Here is a 19000-nt window from a genome sequence, read left to right on the forward strand (position 1 = left end):
GAAAGAAACGAAGAGCATTTTAGCTTTGAAATCAAATTCCGAGGCTTTTTCCATGTGTAAGCTCTCTATCCCCCTAGCTAGCCCCTTTAGGGGCAAGACTAATGAGTGTGTTGCCCCTTTAGGGGCAAGACTAGGAGGACGGAAGGGGGGCATCAGCTGTACTTCCTGTTCTCAGTCCAGGTGGAGAAGGAACCGAACCTCACCTAGGACACACAGTCTGCCAGGAGACTGCCATACAGCCCAGACTTCATTTCTCAAGAATCCTGCAAGGTCAATGCTACATTTATATCCACTTGATAGATGAGAGAAGACGGGAGTCAAGAGGGTAAGACGTTTGTCAAAGGGGATGTGTGCGGTCAACTGCAATGTTGAGCTCCCACCTTGACTGGGATTCAACCTCTACCTGTTAATGGTAGAGGATTCAGGCACGGAGGGAAGACTAAAAAGATACCATATCCTTACAATAGTAGTAACGACGTGTAAGTTTGGGCTTGGGGCAACTGACTATGTAGTTTGGTCCTTTCATTTCATACACAAGGACCCCGAGACCTGCTGAGATCACCTGCCTTTCAGGTCATCGCCCAGCTGGAGTGTGTGCGTGTGGACAGCAGTGCTCAGCTTGTGCCCAGGGGCTCCCTCCTGCACTGCCTCTGGCTCCAGCCAGCTGTGAAAGCGAACACCCGGGGGGCACGGTAAGGAGGGAAGTCCTTGTTTTTGCCGGAGTGCATTCTGCTTCGGCTTAATAAAAACAAGGACAACAACAAAACTCGCCAGCAGAGCCGTTTGTGCCCACGTTCAGGTTCTAATTGGGCTGGGACCTTGCATCAGTTTTGTTGCTACTATAAATGCCAAACCACAGCCTGTAAGTGCTCTGCATGGACATGGTTGGCTCTTGCCAGATGGTTGTCTTACTCAAATACAACTCAATGTACGTAACATCACATGCACAAAGATTAGTTCCATCGAATATCTATGTACACCTGTTGATTCTCCGATTTGTTAACCAAAGATCCCCCTCCACGTTCCTAAAAGTACAGTCAAGTTAGACGAGCACCACTTCTTAGGAGCAGTAAGGCACTGACTTAAAGAACACGTCCTCCCATCAATGGCTGACTAGATATACAAAATGTGGAACAGACATGCAGTGACATACTGCTCAGCCTTAAAAAGGAAGGAAATTCTGACATGTCACAACACAGATGAATCTTGAGGACCTAATGCTAAGGGAAATAAGTTCATCACAAAAGACAAATAGGAGATGATTCCACTTAGACAAGATCGCTCGAGTCTGGTTCAGAGACTGTAAGCAGACCAGTGGTGGCCGAGGCCAGGAATGGGTGGGAGGGGGAGCTGGTGTTTAACAGGGACACAGTTTCAGTTTTGCCAGACAATGGTGACGACCGCACAATATGAATGCACTCAATGCCACTGAACTGTACACTTAAAAATAGTAAAAATGGGGCGCTTGGGGGACTCAGTTGTTATGTGTCTGCCTTTGGCTCAGGTCATGATCCCAGGGTCCTGGGAGTGAGCCCCACATTGGGCTCCCTGCTCAGCCAGAAGCCTGCTTCTCCCTCTCCCCCGCACCCTGCTTGTGTTCCTTCCTTCGTGGTCCCTCTTGCTGTCAAATAAAATCTTTTAAAAAAGAGGAGTAAAAATGGTAAATTAAAGCAAAAAAGAATGCTCTTACGTGGGAAGTACCTCCATTAGCTCCCTTTCTGTGTTTTCTCCTTTCCAACTGAGCCAGCCACACAAACACATACACAGGGCCTTGTCATAGCCACGACCTGAAGAGGTTGTATTCTGACACTTTGAATTCTGGGTCCTTCTTGGCCCGGGCAGCTCAGCTCCTCCTAGGGTTAGCCTAGGGTGCACAACTTGCCAGTGGGCACATCTTTCTTGTGCAAACCCACCAATCCAAGGCCCACACCCTGACCATCTCCTCACTCTGTCTCTCGCACTCCACCTGCCCTTAGCACCCAGGGAGACAAGTAAGGACAGTGCCTCAGCCCAAGTCCACGGAAATGACTCTCACTAGCCAGCCTGAAGCTTGCCTACCCTGCCTGGCCTGTTCCTTCCCATAGGAACCAAAAGAGAGGCTCCTGTCCACAATTCCCCCCTCTCCTCCTGCCTCCTGACCAACCTGGTACTTCCCCACACGGCTCCCTATGGTATGATGTCCCTCCCCACCCCATCCTTATGTTGGTACCCTATCCCATGTGGGGGGCTCTGGGAGGTGATCAGGTTGAAGAGTGGAGTCCTCGCGATGTAAGAAGAGAGCTGAAGGCTAGCTTGTTAGCTTTCCCTGCCATGTGAGGACACAGTAAAAACCTGTCCATCACAAGCCAAGGAGAGGGCTCTCACCAGGAACCGAAGCAGCTGGCACCTTGATCTTGGGCCTTCCTAGCCTCCAGAACTGTGAGAAATAAAGGTCTGTTGTTTAAGCCGCCCTGGCTATGGGATCTCGCTATGGCAGACAGAACTAACATACTTCCCTTGGGAACTGTGGTAAGAAGCGTTCTTTTCAATGGCAACTGTCTCCTGATCTGTTGGTTTTACTATATCTCAAATTTTCTATGACTACAGGCACTCACATATCCATCCAAGATCGGGGTCTCCTTGCTTTGATGGGGCGCTCCTTTAAAAGCCGGAGAAACCACTCAATCAAACCCATGCCCCTACTCAAAGAAGAGGCAAGTTAGACCACAGGAAGCCGAGGTCTGTTGAGCCAAACTGTCTGATGACGGACGCCCTGTGGTCACAACGTCCCCCAAGTCCCCTTCCCGTTACAATGGCTTCTGTGAGTTTGAGAATAAGTTCGCCCCTCAGGGTGTCTGAAAATAGGATTTTTATGGCCAGACCCAATACTGGGGATCTTTGGTCTCGTCAAAGTGGATCCTCCCTCTGTTCCAGAACAGCCTGAGCTGGGGGGCCTGACCGCTGCTGCAGGATGACTCCCCAGCCCTGCTCTTTCAGTGGCGACTAACAACTGGCATTCTCCCAGGCAGGATCACCAAGCAGGCTCTTCCCACGTGCTCCCTCAGCCAACAGGACTCAGGTCACTCACGTCAATTAAATGCTTGACTTCGTGTTTTTTGAGGTCACTTCCGATTTTGGCTGCTAACAGTACACACGCTCCAGCACAAAGCTTCCGGTTCTGTTTGTTTAGCTTTCCCTTGAGGGCGAGCTTCTCAAAATAGACAAAGGCCATGGCCACGGTGGGCTCCTCAAAGCCACAGTCCTCCTGGGCAAGCTTCCGCATCTCTCGCTTCAGACTAGAGAAACACAGGAAGAAAGGAACATTATTAGAAGTTGGGAGTTTCAGAGGCCTCCAAAGAAAACGACTAGTCCATCCTGAAAGCCTTTCCTTTTTCTCATTCCCAGAAGGGGGATGTGGAATGGGAACAAATCCTGAGGACTAAGAACTTTCCATTCTCTGTAGACAACAGATTTAAGCTGCTAGGGTTCTTCTCTGTTGGTGGAACTGGAGACCACCTCAACAAGGGACACAGAAGACCACACTGAACCCAGGTGGTGTCTGAGGGTCTCTGGAAACTAAGCCTAGAGCTGTCCAAAGGGAAAGAGGGAAACTGAGGGGTACTATGATCAATCCACAGAAACACCAAGAGAAAGAAACTAGGTGCTTGGTATCAACTCTGCGGAGGGTCCACCATGTTCAGAACTATGGCAGAAGAGGGGTTAGGCTAACAAAACAACGGCCAGTGTACTGAAGAATGCTACCCAGCAAATGGACACAGTGGGAATACTCCATTCTTCTCACGTCTTTGTCTTGGAACATGCCAGAGTCAAATCAGCACTGGGCTACACAGCATGTAAATGCTGGCACATACTCCCACGCTATGTTGGCATATAGTCTAGCCTCTGTCACCATGTGCACTGAGAGTCTGTCCTGCTAGACAGACACAACCCCAGGCGGCTCCTCTCTGGCCCAGCACATGTGGGTCACTACAAAGTCAATCGAGTCTGCTGCATGGGAAACAAGGGCCTGATTCTGCTCTGGCTGCTCTGCTAAATGCTTAAAGGTAGTGCTTGGCTGGCAACTCTTGGGTGGAAGGCTGTGGGCAAAGAATTCCCTCAAAGGCTATCAAACCAACTCTTCTCTGTCTTGTCTGCATTTGAGAAAGCCGAGAACTGAATGTTTCCCATTCCGAGTTCTCTGTAACACAACCCTGACTGGATAGCTGAGCCTCGGACAGTAGGAAATAATGGTTCTTTCACATAAGGAAACTACCCTCACACCCATGTCAACTGGAGTTGAGAGCTCCGCCTTCTGCCCTGCTTCCCTCAGCTCTCGCTCACAGAGGCAGGAGTCAGCCAGAGGCGGGTGAGCCTTTCCTCGCCGCACACCCGTTTTATTTCCCTGAACTATACACGAGGAACCTGCATCCAAAAAGTGAGCTGAATGCATGCCAGGAGAGGATCTGAGTGGAGAGCTCAAGTGGATGTTGAGCTTCACGTACCTCCTTATTTTGCTGAGTGTCAACTTAATGTGAGGAAACTTCTCCTTGAAGGTCTCATTCATGTCCTTCTTGAGATCTGAGGGCTTCACATAGTCGATTACTGTGGTCTGTAACAGATTGGGCAACTCGGGTCACTCTTTCAATAATTTTTTTGAAGAGTTTATTTATTTAAAAGAGAGAAAGAGGACGAGTGGCGCTGGGGAGAAGGAGTAGACCCCCCACTGAGTAGGGAGCCTGACACGGGGCTCGATCCCAGGACCCTGGGATCATGACCTGAACCAAAGGGAGATGCTTAACCGACTGAGCCACTCAGGTCACAGGTTACAATTATGTGCACATTATGGCCATCTTACAACTTCTGACAGCAGCAGTGAGGAAGCCTCGGAGGAGAGGCACAGCAAGAGCCCTGCTGAGCCTGAGCGCCGGAAGGGGACACGGTTTCTGGAATGCAAATCTGTGCTACAGCAGGACCAGGCAACATGGGGAAGCAGCAGCCTCCAGACAGTCAGCAATCAGGATCTGGCAGGGAGGGAGCTCCTCTCTCAGTTCCTGTGCCTCAGCCTGGTATTCAGACAGCACAGCGTTTAGGGCATGGTGTGGGCACCCACACACGAGGCTTCAAGCCACACTTGACCATCACTAGTTGTCCAGCCACGGGGCATTATCCAATGACCCCAAACATCAGGTTCTACACTTTAAGATGAAAGCAGCTAACAGTGCCTACTTCACATGGCTATTTGGAGAACTATGAGACATGTCAAGGGCTCTGTATAGCGCTTGGCATACAGCAAGCACTCGATAAATGTTAGCCATTTTCTTTTTCATTGTGGGAAAATATATATCACACAAATATACATCACACAAAACTTAGCATTTTAACCATTTTAAAATACGCGGTTCAGCAGCATACAGTACACTCACGTTGGTGTGTGGCCATCACCACCACCCATCACCAGAACTTTCATCATCTTGCAAAACTGAAACTCTGTCCCCCTTCATCAAGTCCTTGTTCCACCCCCACCTTAGCTCCCACCGGCAACTGCCATTCTGCTTTCTGTCTCTGAACCTGACTCCTCTCAGTCCCTCCTATGAGTGGGATCACGCAGTGTTGGTGTTGGTCCTTTTGTGCCTGGCTTGTTTCACTCAGCATCATGTTCTCCAGGGTCAAACAGTACAACAGGAGTCAGAATTCCCTTCCTTTTTAAGGTTGGATAACCTTCTGTTGCATGTACATGATGTCAGCTATCAGTAACAGTCCTTTAAGCCTGGGTTTCTTCCTCTTCCCCTCCTCTTCTTTTCTAAGTAGGCTCTTTGCCCAACATGGGGCTTGAACTCACAACCCCGAGATCAAGAGCTGCATGCTCTACAGATCGAACCAGTTCCCTCCCCTCCCCCTTTCTAATCCTAGCCACCCTTAAAGAGTGGTTCCTTCGAGCTCCTTCTGAGGCTTCTGAGGCCCTGGGTCTTCCTGGCTAGTCTGCGCTGCACAGTATTAACTCTGAAGGAAACGGGGTCTCCGGCCAGGCCTCACTAGGTTAGCCTCTCTCCTCTTCCTTGGAATTCTGCTTTTGAGGTGCAGCAACAATGCCTGACGCCTCTCTGGCTGGCTGGAGGCGATAACCTTCACCAGGCAGAGCCTGAGAAAGGAGCAAGTGCAGATTCTGCTGAGAAGGCCAGATCCTGGGGATGGCTTCTGTGGCCTGGCGCCTTCCAGGGGATGTGTCACCACTTTCCTCCACGGCTCTAACACCAGCGGACAGCTATCCGTAAACACCTCCACTCAGAAGATGCCTGGCTGGACAGGACTTTAGTACAGGCACATGGAAGGCCTCTGGTGTGTGTTAATAACCCAGAGGAGACGAAGAGCCGACATGACCCCACTCACATCGATCCTAACAGCACCTTCCTAACAGCAGCTTTGGCGAGTAAAAGCGAAACCACAGCGAGACGAACTCAAAACGGTTCCTCCAAACTTGTTCAGAACTTTCTGAGATATTGGGTGGAAACAGACTTGGTGCAATGCCAAGAGCTCTTCTGTGGTGCCATGTCTCTCTGGCCTGGTCAAGAAGGCTCCTCCTCAGCTGGCCCCAGACATGCCCATTCCGGGAGGTGCCCTGTGCCCCTGCGATGTGTAGGCAAGGAGCAAGGGAGTGGCCCCATGGCCCCAACGTGCAAACACACACATGCACACACTTGTGTGCAGCGAGGTTTTGCTGGATGCCCAGAGGAGGGGAGCACGGGACATGGAGGCCGCTTAGTGTCTCGCAGAGCGGGCGCTTCCCCTGTGGCAGCCCTCCAAGATGCGTTTATCATCCCGAACAGATGGGGTGGAACAGGATGTACAATTTTTCATTTAGGAAACAGGCAGCAGAATGGGGAACTACATCTAACATGGTTACCTCAAGCTGGGCCTGCTGGCCGATCAGCCAATTCTTCTGTTTCCGAAATACCCAGCCCTCCCGACCTCTTCTACCCCACACAAAGGCATCCCAAACTCTCGTGGACAGCCTCTTCTGCTGGTCCTCAGTGGACAAAAGTCTTAAGCAAAGACTCACCAGCCCTGCTGGGGACTGAAGCCCCAGGAGCTCCAAGCAAGGATCTCCCGGAGCGGGAAGGGGAGATCTGGAGCCTTGCCTATGGCAGCCACAGCAGCTCTGTTCTATCTTCTATAGAGCTACACACACCCCGGTTTTCCCACGGCCAGAGAAGCAGCCTGCAGCCATGAGCCCCATCTCCCAGACGTGGAGGCAGAAACTCGGAATGGGGAAGGGGCGGGGCCAGCACCGGGAGCCAGAGCTCTCAGCTCGCCGCTCGCACTGCCTTCCTGCATCTCCATCCTTCATCGGGCTAAAATGAGCAGGGGAGACAGCTTGAGACTGCCGGCAGGAAGGAAGGGCCGGCTGGTGGAGGGCAGCTCTGCCTCCAGCAAGGCGGCAGCCCTGAGAAAGACGTTCGGCCTCCCACGGCCTGACCTCCCACGTCCTCGCCTCCCACATCCCTGAAAAAGGATGGACACCTGGAGAGAACACCTGGCGGGGCTGCTTCACAGGTTTCTCCCGGAGCAAACAGAGAGAACACTGTATACCCAAAGGCCATCGGCAAATTAAGAGCAAGGAGGCAGGAGATGGCATAGACCAGGCTGCCCCAGGTGCCCTGAGTCCAGGCGTGTGGGTGGCGCCCTGGGAGTCATCTGCATGGTGACGCTGCCCAGGGGACCTGCACGCCCAGCAGAGTCTCCTCGCGGGGCTGGCACCCAGCCACTGTTTGGCCCGGAGCTACTCCTGTGGGGTCACCTTCCCCCAACCTCCAGCGACATGGTCCCTCTTCCAATGATTGGCCTTCACTGCACATAACAGTCCGGACAGGGTACTGTCCAGGGAGGATTCCAGATACTGTTCCAGTTTTTTGTGGCCTGCACACTGGCGCAAGAAGGCACCACTGAAACAGAAGCTGGGCTTCTGGTCTTCCTGCTGCCAAGAAAAGTCACGGCAGGAGTCCTGAATTCCTGGGTGCCTGTTCTGCTGGGGGAGACCAGAGCAGGCAGCATGGATCTGAAGCTGCCTGAAGGCGGCAGTGGCACTGCCAGGTCTGAAACTGGCAGCTGGTGCCCGATCCCAACCATCTTCCAGGCCCTGATCAGGGACGAGGTCAGGCGGCTGCTCCCCTGGTGGCCTGGCTCTGCAGGGTGGTCCTGGGGTCATTCCTGAAATCCCAACTTAGGCAGTTATGCTCACCTCCCCAGTGACTCCGCAAGCTGTTCAATACTCGGTGATAAATCCCTTATAAACTAGCTTGCATGGATGCTGTTCTTTGTGACCGAACCATCACTGACGCACATACTACCTTCACTGATGGCCTTGACCGATACTCTAAGTGAATCTCACCTGGGAAGACATGGGATAAGGACAGAGCCCATGGGGGATGCTTTGGAGGATAAGGCCCCAATGTCATCAGTTCCCCAGGGCACCGAGACTTATCCCGGGGCCCCTCACACACCATTTCCTGACCAGACTGAATTTCAGAAGGACCCCATCAACTCTGATGACCCAGCTTAGTCTATAGCCCTGGGCCCAGGAGAGACTATTTTTACAAACAACCCTGCCCTGCCTGCCCTAGCTCTTGGGGTACAGATCCAGAGCCTACTATTCCTCAGAGTAGGAGTGGACACATGCATTTACTTCCAGGCCAGTCCTGGACAGGTGAACAGAGGGCGGGCCAGTGAGCTGACATGGGAGTCCTGGGCCCAATGCCTGACTTCCAGCATGGGCGGCACGTGGCAGCTGCAGGGAGAAAGCCTGTGACTTCATCTTCTGGCTGACAGATTCCTCTGGATCCTGGCTCTGCTGTCCAGAGGTATAGAAGCTGCACTCTGTCATCCTTCCCATGTGCGGTTTCCAGCCTTACAGTCACATCTTGCCACTGCTCCTGGCATGGAGTAGAAGCCTGCCGGCAGCCTCACCCTCCACTTATTTGGCTGATGCTGGGATACTCTGGGTCATTTCTAAAGTAGATATGGTCCACTTGGGGGTGGAGAATCTCTGCAGACCTCCATCTCTGCCGAGGCCCCCCATTTTCTGACCCCCATGTGGCTGGCAGCTGTCAGGACGTGTGGCAGGGGCAGGGCTCCGCTGGACATGGGAGAGCTGGGCCCAGCAGTTCCAGGGTGGCTGCTCTGGGAAGTCCAAAGGCATCCAGGGAAGAAGAGAATACAGACTATTGGATGACCGTGGCTGCTGCACCTGAGGCAGGGGCCCAATAAGGCCATCATTTCAGTCCATTTGTTGACATATGGCAGCAGGGAAGGCTGGCCTCTGGGGCAATGAAAGGCCTCCATGACTTAGACAGGAAGAGGATGGTGGTAAACTGTGAACGTCAGTCTGAGCACCTCAGGAAGGGAGAGAATGCAAAAGTGGCTGCGTTTAGTTTCCTGTGGCTGCCGTCACCCAGCACCACAGGCTGCGCGGCTCAAGCAGCAATTTATGGTCTCTCAGTTCTGGAGGCTACAGGTCTGAGATCAAGGTGTCAGGTGGGCTCTGTTCCCTCTCAAAATGTGGCTAGAATCCTTCCTTGCTTCCCCAGCTTCTGGCAGTCCCGGGCAGCTCCTGGTTTGCAGAGGCATCACTGCAGTCTCTGCCAGTCATCACCCAGTGCTCTCCCCATGCGTCTGTCCACGTGGCCGTCCTCTCTCTGGCTGTTTATGACATCAAGTCATACTGGGTTAGATCCACCTTACTCCAGTAAAACCTCGGCTTAACTGGTTTATAACTGCAACACCCTACTGGAGTTCTAGGGGTTAAGACCTCAACCTGTATTTTGGGGGGACACCTTTCACCTCAGTGCAGTGGTGTTTGCTCCTAATGGTGCAGCTACACAGCCTTGCCGTGCTCTGATCCCAGCTGCTCCTCCCAGGCTGGACACAGCTGCCCCCATGGGGCATGGCTTCTACCCAGGCAGCAGGCACTGTTGGCCTTGGACCAAGCACTGCTTGGGACTGCTCTGTCTTCAGTCTTGCTATCATCTCTGCTTCTCTGAGCTGTGGCTCTGTGGGGTAAGATCACAAACCATGGAGCCAGAGGCCCTGGGTCAGGCCCCAGTCTTGCCGCTCAGTAGCTGGGTGGCCCAGTGAAACTGCTCCGTGTTCTGGGCTGCAGGTCTTTCCTCTGGCTTCTCTGCCATCTGCTTCACATCGGTAGCTGCAGGGCACTTGGACATCTGTGGGGCTGTTTCAGTCTGACTTAAACTCAGCTGCTTGGGGTCCACAACCAGGGCAGCTGAGTGGGCAGCCCCCAAAGCAACCATGTGCTCCCAGCCCTTTGCTTGCCTGCTGCACCCGAATGGCGTTGCAAGGCCCAGACTCTGGGTACTGGCTGAAACACCCCGAGTCCACGGCCACTAGGTCAGGCAGTTTCCAGAAGGGATGACAGTTCTTGCTGTCCTCTGCTCCAGTTCCTGTTGAGAAGCACTCTCTGGAATGTAAGCAGCCACAATTCTCCTGTGTGGTCCTGTCTTGAGGGTGCCTTATGACCTCTTGAAAGGCAGGACCTCTCGACCACCGGAAGGCAGCTACCCTCTTTGCAGGGACAGAGGTGAGCTGAGGCTGCAGTCCCTGAGGCTGAGCTGCACGCACAGAGGTACGATGGGTCCCCAGTTATTCGATCCTTCTGGCTTCAGAGGATATGAATTAAAAGTGAGGCACTGCTATGTGCTAGGTCCCCTACGAGTCTGACTGTATAAAGACTCCTAATGCCCAGGTTTTGCCAGCACACGTTACTACAAATCAAAACGCTATGAAGCTGGTGTGGTTCCTTCCTGGCCTGGGACAGATTTAGTGGCCACTGTTTTCAAAGCCACCTAATTCCAGGCCACAGGATTTGCCAGACGTAGGGCTCCTTATGGTCCAGGGAAGAGGCCAGCAGCGGGGCCAGGCCACACGGTAGACAGAGCGTTCCAGCCCCGCAGTGCTTGTCGTTCCACTCTCAGTATGAGAGGTGGCTCGGGTACACGGTCGTGCCCCGGCCTGCCCACAAGGAAGCTGTGCACACAGCTACATAGGAGGCAACAGAGGAAAGTCAGCTGGGAGGAGACCATCCCAAATGCACAAGGTCTGGAGATGCAATTCAGAAAGCAGCCCAACCTGCTGGAGATGGGAGGCAGAGTCAGGAAGGCCTGCTGTTAAAGCCACCTTAACTACCCTCCAAGATGACAGGGAAAGATGGTGACCTTAGTTATCTATCTGAAAGAGTCTACCACATCTATTGCGGACACAAGGAGGGATCTTTTGCTTTTTAAAGGCAACAAAGACTGACTGACAGCAGGAAGGAGGGAAGGGACCTGGGCCTCCCCAGGCTCACGGCAGCAGACACAGTGCTGTGCAGTGGGGGCCTTGGGGGGCTGGATGCAACGGGAGATGGTGGGGGCAGGTGAGGCAGGGAGCAGAGGGAGCAGGGGTGTGCTATTACGCATACCCTAATAATAGTGTTGGAGAACAAAGAGGGTCTCAGAGCTGACAAGTTGCTGGTCTGCTTTCAAGAGAAACAATATAAAAGGTGCTTCCACTTCTGGGCCCCTTAAGTCCCTCCTGCCTTCCTATCCTCCTGCCCTCCACAGCTCCCCAGGCATTCTTGCGAGTAGTTCTGAACAGATGTGCTCTTGCTGTAGACTCAGCTACGGTTCCCCTCTGGGTCACAGGAGCTCCCAGGGGGCAGAATGTTCCAAGGGAAGGAGGGCTAACTGGCAGGGCTCCCCGCAGCACCTTCCAGCCCTGACGGCCCCCGCACAGCCAGGGCTCTCCCACCTGACCACCTGCCCCACATCCATGGGCACCCGCTCAGGTCGTTAAGCTGAGCGGCCGCCGCCCTCACTCCATCTATCTAACCACCAGCAGCTGGGCATTTTGGCTCTTCTCGGCATTTCTCCCTTTTCCTAAGAGGATAGTAAATCACGAGAAAAACCGTGGGAATGAGTGGAGGGCCTTTGCAGCCTGGGGCAGCATCTCCTGCTATTTCTACCCATCAGATTCCAAATCTGTGACCCTGGATTTACTCCCTCCCTTGCCCTGAGAGGAGCAGCTCTTTAGTTTCCTTCACTAAAATGAAACCATGTGCAAATCAAGGAGAGAAACTCAGGAAAAACTACTACTGCTTCAGGCTTACACCACCAATGTGGAGATGCTGGGAGATGCCCAGGAGGGCCATGGTCTCAGGCATTTGTAAGATACAGAAACTTCTAGAGTAGTGTCTTCACTCACTCCAGAAGACACCGGGTGTGGCCCTGAGGGCACTTACGCATGCACACACACACACCACACACACCACACAGTATTTGGACGCACTTGTAAACACGTGCTCCTTAAGCGGTCACCTCGAGCAGGAGCTGATGAACCAAGCCCAGAGGAGCACGGTAGAGACACAAAATGGTCACTGCAAATCTGAGACAAACATGCAGAAATGAAGCAGATGCTATGGCATCTTGTGTACAATGTAAAGCCAGTATTTCATTTTGTATTATTTTTGTAAGAAAAGATGAAAGAAAACCACCATACTGGCGCATACTACAACGTGGATGGACCCTGAAAGCATTATCGAAGTAAAAGCCAGACACAAAAGACCGCATAGTATATGATTCCATTTTTATGAAATGTCCAGAACAGGCAAATCTATGGAGACAGAAAAGTAGATTAGTGGTTGCCTAGGGCTTAGCAGGTGGAGGGCTGAGGGTACGGGTCTTCTGGGAATGATGAAAACGTCCGAAATGGATTATGGTGATGGCTGCACAGTCCTGTGAATGTTCTAAAAAACCACTTTATTATTTTTTACTTTTAGTAGGCTCTACGCCCAATGTGGGGCTTGAACTCACAACCCCTAGACCAAGAGCATGTTCTACCGACTGAGCCAGCTAGGAGCCCCTATACACTGTACAGAAGTGAACTGTATGCTATGGGAAATATATCCAATAGAGCTGTCACATACAACCCAAAAAAGCCCTAGAGCGAAAAAACAAACCCAACCACAATGCAATAGAGGATTCGAGAATGCATTTTAACACTTGCACCGAAAGCTAGTGGACCTCAGAGATCCTACTTCTCAGCTCCTATGCAGTGCCTGGCAGATCTTCCTGAGAGCTGGGGAAGCTCTAAGGCCCTGCCAGGTCTCAGGAAAGGCCCAGCAATGGTTTCACTGTAATGACTTACTACTTTTCCTAAACTGAATGAGCTTCAAGCGCCTTGAGACCTGAGGGCCCTGGAAGGAGCCTTACACAGGGAAGAGCCCCTGGGGCTCATGCTGCTTTAGCTTCTCTATAAACCCACCCTGTAGACAGGTAACTACCTAGTCATCAAGACGGCTTTCAGCACAAAAGAAATATGGTGGGAAACCAGAGCCCAACCACCCGCCACACAGAAGGTTGACTTCGCCTTCCTTTTATTGAGTCTTGAATTTCCCACTGCTCAGCATCTCAGACTGTGCCGAAAAAGCTCTAAGACCTACTCCCACAATGCTGGGAGTTGGGGGTGGGGGACCACGGGGTAGGAAGGAGGAGTTTTTTTCCTAGGAGTAGTTAGATTATAGTATTAAGTAAACATGTGAATAGGCACTTTATCAAGATCAAGACCTGTCCTCTGGAGATTTACATACCTACAGCTATCGTAAAGGTTATTAGTCCGTAAAGGTTATTAGTCCGTTTTCCTTCTGATGTCAAAACAGTCTGAGAGGGATTTCTTCCTGAGACAGGAAAAGGATCCAGATATGCGTTCAAATAACATTAACTTTGTTGGCATTATCTCAGTCAGCTCTTTTGCTTACTTTCTCCTCTTAATTGCTCTCCACACCCAGAAAGGAAAGAAAAAACAAAACCACTACTGGCTTTAGCTGCCAGGTTCTAATGATAAGCAACCACTTTCTGGCAAAACTTTAATGACAAGGCAGGCAGTGCACAGAGCAGGAAGCACCCGGCTCCGACTCGAGGCCTCGCGACCACCCTCACCACACTGAGAAACACCATCATTAGGCTAAGGCCCTGCGAGAACCTGCGTGCAGCCAGGAGGCTCAACATACTTTCCTACTCTGTGGTCACCATCTAGAAGCTTCAGGGCCGAAACCACAGGGGTAGCTGCGACTTGGGTTTCCAGACCTGCCCCAGGAATTTTTGTTTTTTTACTTCAAAGTGTCCCCTTTGCCCTTTCCCAGAGGCCAATAGTGGGAGGGACTTGCACAGATCAGTTAAAAACCTGTGTCGCTCTGAATGCAAGGGCAGTTCTAAAGGGCTCCCACTTAAAAACTTTGTACACGACAGGCTTCTTTCTAGGCCTCAGGGAAATGTTCACCTCTGGAACTCTCCCACTTTTGAAGGCATGGCAACTGTGGCCACGAGTGGCCTTTTTATCTTGTACTTAGAACACACATGAATGAAAATATACACCCAGCCACATCCTGGTGAGTTAACATCACCTACCTAGGATCCAGAAAGCCCACTCCTGGGTACTTAAGCAAGAGAGATGAAAATGTCCACGAAACACTTGTGTAAGAATGCCCATGGCAGCAATGTTTTACTTGGTTAACTTGGGTGTCCCCTCCCAGGAAACCACCCAAATGTCCATCAACAGGAGTGGAGATAAATAAACTGGGGTACGTCCAAGTAAGAGAAACCTACTCGGCAATTAAAAAAAACCCAAGCTACTGGGGCGCCTTGGTGGCTCAGTGGGTTAAGCCTCTGCCTTTGGCTCAGGTCATGATCCCAGAGTCCTGGGATCGAGCCCCACATCGGCTCTCTGCTCCTCGGGGAGTCTGCTTCCTCCTCTCTCCCTTTGCCTGCCTCTCTGCCTACTTGTGATCTCTGTCAAATAAATAAATAAAATCTTAAAAAAAAAAAAAACCAAAAACCCCCCAAGCTACTGATAATGTCCAACACGAGTGAATCTCACCTATTAAATTCCGTGAAGGAAGAAGAACAAAAAAATTTTTTAAAGAAGTGCCTAGTATATGATTCCACTTACATCAAGCACTGGAACAGGTGAAACTACTTTATGGTGACAGATGTCAGAACAGGATATATGGGAAGGAACTTTCCAAAGGGAAAGAAATGTTCTATCTTGATTAAAGCAGAGGCAACAAAATTCATGAAACTGTACACTTTAAATGTGTGTGTTTGATCATACACAAATCACACCCTAACACGAAAAGAGAAAGAGAAAACAAATGACGGCTGGGGGCTGTAATGGGATGAGGGGTTTAGCCTGTCACTTTCTAGGTTGCTTGATTCTGCAGAAGCCACACGAACATCTCAGCCCCCGAAACGCCATGCAAACAGAGCACCCAGAGACCCCAGACAACAGCCCCTGGGCCTCAGGCTTGAGGCCTCCACAGGGCTGGCCTCCCCTTAACTGTGCTGGCAACCTAAGGGAGACAGGCATTGGCAGCAGGACCTCAAAGGCCTCGGGGGCCAATATAAAGGGGGGTGGACAGTGCTGTGCAGTCAGTCTGGCACCTGGCCAGCACCCTTGCCCAGTCTTTCAGCAAAGGCCACACCAGGAAGCCCTGCAGGACGGGCAAGGAGCTGGCGCGCGGGCTTCACACAGACACAGGCCTGACATCTGCCTGCAGGGGGCGCCCTGCCAATGATGAGGGTTCGCAGCCCAAGAGAAAAGCTTTAAGCTGGGTGAGCTTGTCTGGGCTGAGTGCCTCCCACCCACCCACTCACAGGCCAAGATGGGCCCCGGAGCCTCAAAGAGGGTTTTCAAGTAACCATGTTACTTGGGTCAAGTAACCGTAGCTCTATCTACCCTGATAGTTCGTGCCTATTACAAGCACAGCTCCGTGTGCCTGGGGTTCAGTAAGTATGGACAACCTGTCAGGATGATTTTCTATGGCTTGCCTTCTCCACTCGTGGCTATGCTCATGTGCACACGCGTAGAGGGAAGGACGGGGACTGTCATTGCTAAAAATAACAATTTCCTACCCACCCTCACTCACCTCTTCACAAGACAACAGGGGCCTTTCCCACCAAGGCCTGGAATGGCTGCTCCTTCTTACTCCTCACACTCCCTTCAATGCCATTTCTTCAGGGAGAACTTCCTTAAGGTGGACCTCCCACCTGCACCTCCATGCCCTGCTGCCATCATCTCCTAGCACTTTCCTTACCCATCTCATGACCGCAGTGACTTGGCTGTTTGCTCACTGTCTGACTTCTCTATGCACAGTAAGGCTGAGGAAAATGGCGATCGTGGCCAGTTTGTTCTCCACTATATAAGGCCTCAGTCAATACTGGCTGAATGAGCAAATTCTGTATCTTTAAGCAAACCAACAAAAGCCAAAACCAAAACCCCCACATGTATTCGTGCAAGTTTGATGTATGCGAGACAGCCTTGTAATGCATGCTTGCGTCTAGAGAAGTCTTCTGGGAGCCAGTCTGAGTCTTTCTGTGATACAGGACACACATGGCCATGACAGAGGAGGATGCTGAAAAGTGGATGTCCCATATCTGATCAAATTACCAATCTCTGTGGCCAGAAGAAATGTACACCTTATGGAACTGACCAGAAAATGTGGTTCACAAGCCATTTTATTCTCTAAAACACGTACTATTACAGGAAGCAGAGGCTGCAGATGCAACCTGGTGAGATGAAAAATGAGCCAGTTGGGACCATAAAACAAGGAGGATAGGACATATATGCTGACTTGGCAAGTCATCTAGCACACTGCCGGAGGAGAAATCGCTCATGTGCACAGGCGCGCCCACGTAGTCTGTGGCCCAGAACCCTAAAGTTCACAGTGACATAATTTAAAGAAAAAAACAAAACAAAACAAGATCTGGCACCAGCCTGTCACCAGGCCTACCGGAGAGGTCATTTTCACCAAACATAATGCTACCTAGGGAAGAGCTCCCTGCCAAACCCCAGTCAAAAACAAGTGCCCTCTCTTATTCTCTGCGTTAGTTAGAAATTTGCTAAACCGTTGGCCCAAAGAGTCATTTTCACGTCCTCCCCGAGTTCGGCTGTTTTGCCCCCCACTGCTGAGAGATGTGGGAGTCAGAGGCCGAGTGAGAAAAGCACCAAGCCAGGAGTTCTGGCCTCGGCCCCCCACTTCCTGTCTGTCAACTGTGACAGCCTCACTCAGACTCCCCAAGCCACAGTTTCCTGCCCATTACTTAGTAAATAAGGCAATGAATAACATAAAGAATACTATTCTTACACAAGTCATGGCGTTCCAGTTGTTTCCTCCTTGACATCAGGGCGGTGATTCTGGTCATTTATTAAACAGTTATTATGTGCTAGCTTACATGAATAAGGCCTGGTTTTGTAAAAGTAACAACTAATCTTAACAAGTCAAAGGGTGGAAAAAAAACCATACATGGCTCTGATTCTGCTTTTTGTGTTAGGAGGTGGGAAATAAAGATGGGAGAGTGAGAAGCAGGGGCAATTTGAAACTCGGAGCCTTCGGTAATTCATTCGGACACAGCATGGCGTATTAGAATAGAATATACGCTGAAGCAACTGGCAAAGACCTGTGTTCTGCCTGGTATTTCTCTGATGGCAGATACATGCTGCATGTTCAGGGAAGAAAGCCAGACTGGAGGGTAGAAGCCCAGCACTGAAAACTCTCAGGTCGGAGTGAGTGTTCAGGGGCCCTCTGAGTAAATGGGGTCCCACTCTGGTCTCTGCAGACACAAGAGTCCAAAAGAGAAAAAGGACCATTTGCTCATTCCCAAGGCCAGGGCTGCTGAGAATGGCACGGGCTGGGGAGGAGCAAGGGAGTCAGAGCAGGATGTTCTCAGCTGCGCCCGCCTCCTCTGGGCCCATCAGGGACAGGGTGGAAGCATTCTGGGTCGGTGCTCTCCTACCTGGTGCCATGTGCAGCAGGCCTGGCCTGGCAGCTTTCCTGCAAGCCCAGCTCTCCCCTCCTCCCATGCTGCCCGGGATCTGCCTGCCACTGCTTTGGGGCAAGTCTGCCCCAAGAAGGTTCACAGGACCCAGTCAGGCCCCATGGGTGTCTGGAGAAATGGCAGACCAAATGGTGGGAAACGGTGGTCAGCCAAAAGCAGAAACCAAAATTACACAAAGGGAAAAAAAGGAAGAGTCCATGAAGCAAAAACAGCAAGGGAAGTTTTTGCATTTAACGCCCACAGGGGCCTACCTTCACTCCCCCAGGAAGAATTCTGTCATCCAGAGCCCAGTTCCCAATGATTGCCTGGAGTGTATGTGGAGGCCTACAGTCACCAGGGAACTCCAGACAGAGCCATGAGCATCCCACACTGGGGAGTTCCACAGAAGCTCCCCAGGCTGTGCAATGTTTGAACGAGCCCCCTGAGGCCAGAGAGCAGCCACCTGTTAAGGTGAGCATGTTTGAGGGGGCAGCAGGGGTGAAGCTGAGGGGGTCAGCACACAGACCGTCTCTCCACCGCTACTCACCATGTACGAAGGAAAGATCAGAACTCGCTTGTGCTTGCCACAAGGCCACTGGGGGTCATCCAAGAGATTTGGGTCATAGTCCATGAAGTCTCCCAGGTCGCTACCTGAGGATCCCACACAAAATAATCAATAGGGGTCCTGGATTCCCTGAAGCAGAAGCAGCGGGGCGAATGCCAAGTCTAAAGTTAGGGCCTCGGGTTGTTGAGACCAGAATCATGCTGCCCACTCTGCCCCTCAGGAGACATCCCTACAGGCCAATGAAGGGTACCCCCAACTCGAGGGGTCACCAATACTTAACATCCTGACAGGTTCTCCAGTGTAGAAAAGTATGTATCACTCCCCAGACCTGGGAGAGCACAAAACCTCATGAGCATGAACGATACAGCAGGGACCTGGGTTACAAAATGGGGCACCAAGAAAGGCACATTTGCTGAACCTGCAGATCAAATGAGTCACTCGAGTCCTGCCTCGCCGGCCACTCACTTCTGGTGTGAAGGCTTCCAGGCGGGCTACTGTGTCCGCACACAGGTCCGAGCGGACGCCAGTGCTTCCAAACTCCGCACCTGGACAGGCCCGAGGAACTTCCCCATCATCTGGAGTTTCTCTGACAGTGGACATA

General features: G+C 51.6%; 1 protein-coding gene and 1 long non-coding RNA gene across 4 annotated transcripts in view; one reads left to right on the forward strand and one right to left on the reverse strand.

Moving 5' to 3' along the window:
* Positions 1-19000, reverse strand: part of CABLES1 (Cdk5 and Abl enzyme substrate 1) — a 109356-nt gene that overhangs the window by 1333 nt on the left and 89023 nt on the right. For all 3 annotated transcript variants that reach the window (XM_082698760.1, XM_082698759.1, XM_082698761.1), the window contains 3 exons: positions 18382-18485; positions 4482-4588; positions 3068-3275 (listed from right to left, as the gene is read on the reverse strand). In XM_082698760.1, coding sequence (XP_082554886.1) covers positions 3068-3275; positions 4482-4588; positions 18382-18485 — 419 coding nt within the window. The remainder of the gene's footprint in view (positions 1-3067; positions 3276-4481; positions 4589-18381; positions 18486-19000) is intronic.
* Positions 2-766, forward strand: LOC309847893. The gene is made up of 2 exons (XR_014302702.1): positions 2-105; positions 138-766. It is a non-coding gene; the product is annotated as an uncharacterized lncRNA (long non-coding RNA).

This window comes from Mustela nivalis, assembly GCF_964662115.1.
Source record: "Mustela nivalis genome assembly, chromosome: 14".
Classification (NCBI taxonomy): Eukaryota; Metazoa; Chordata; class Mammalia; order Carnivora; family Mustelidae; genus Mustela; species Mustela nivalis.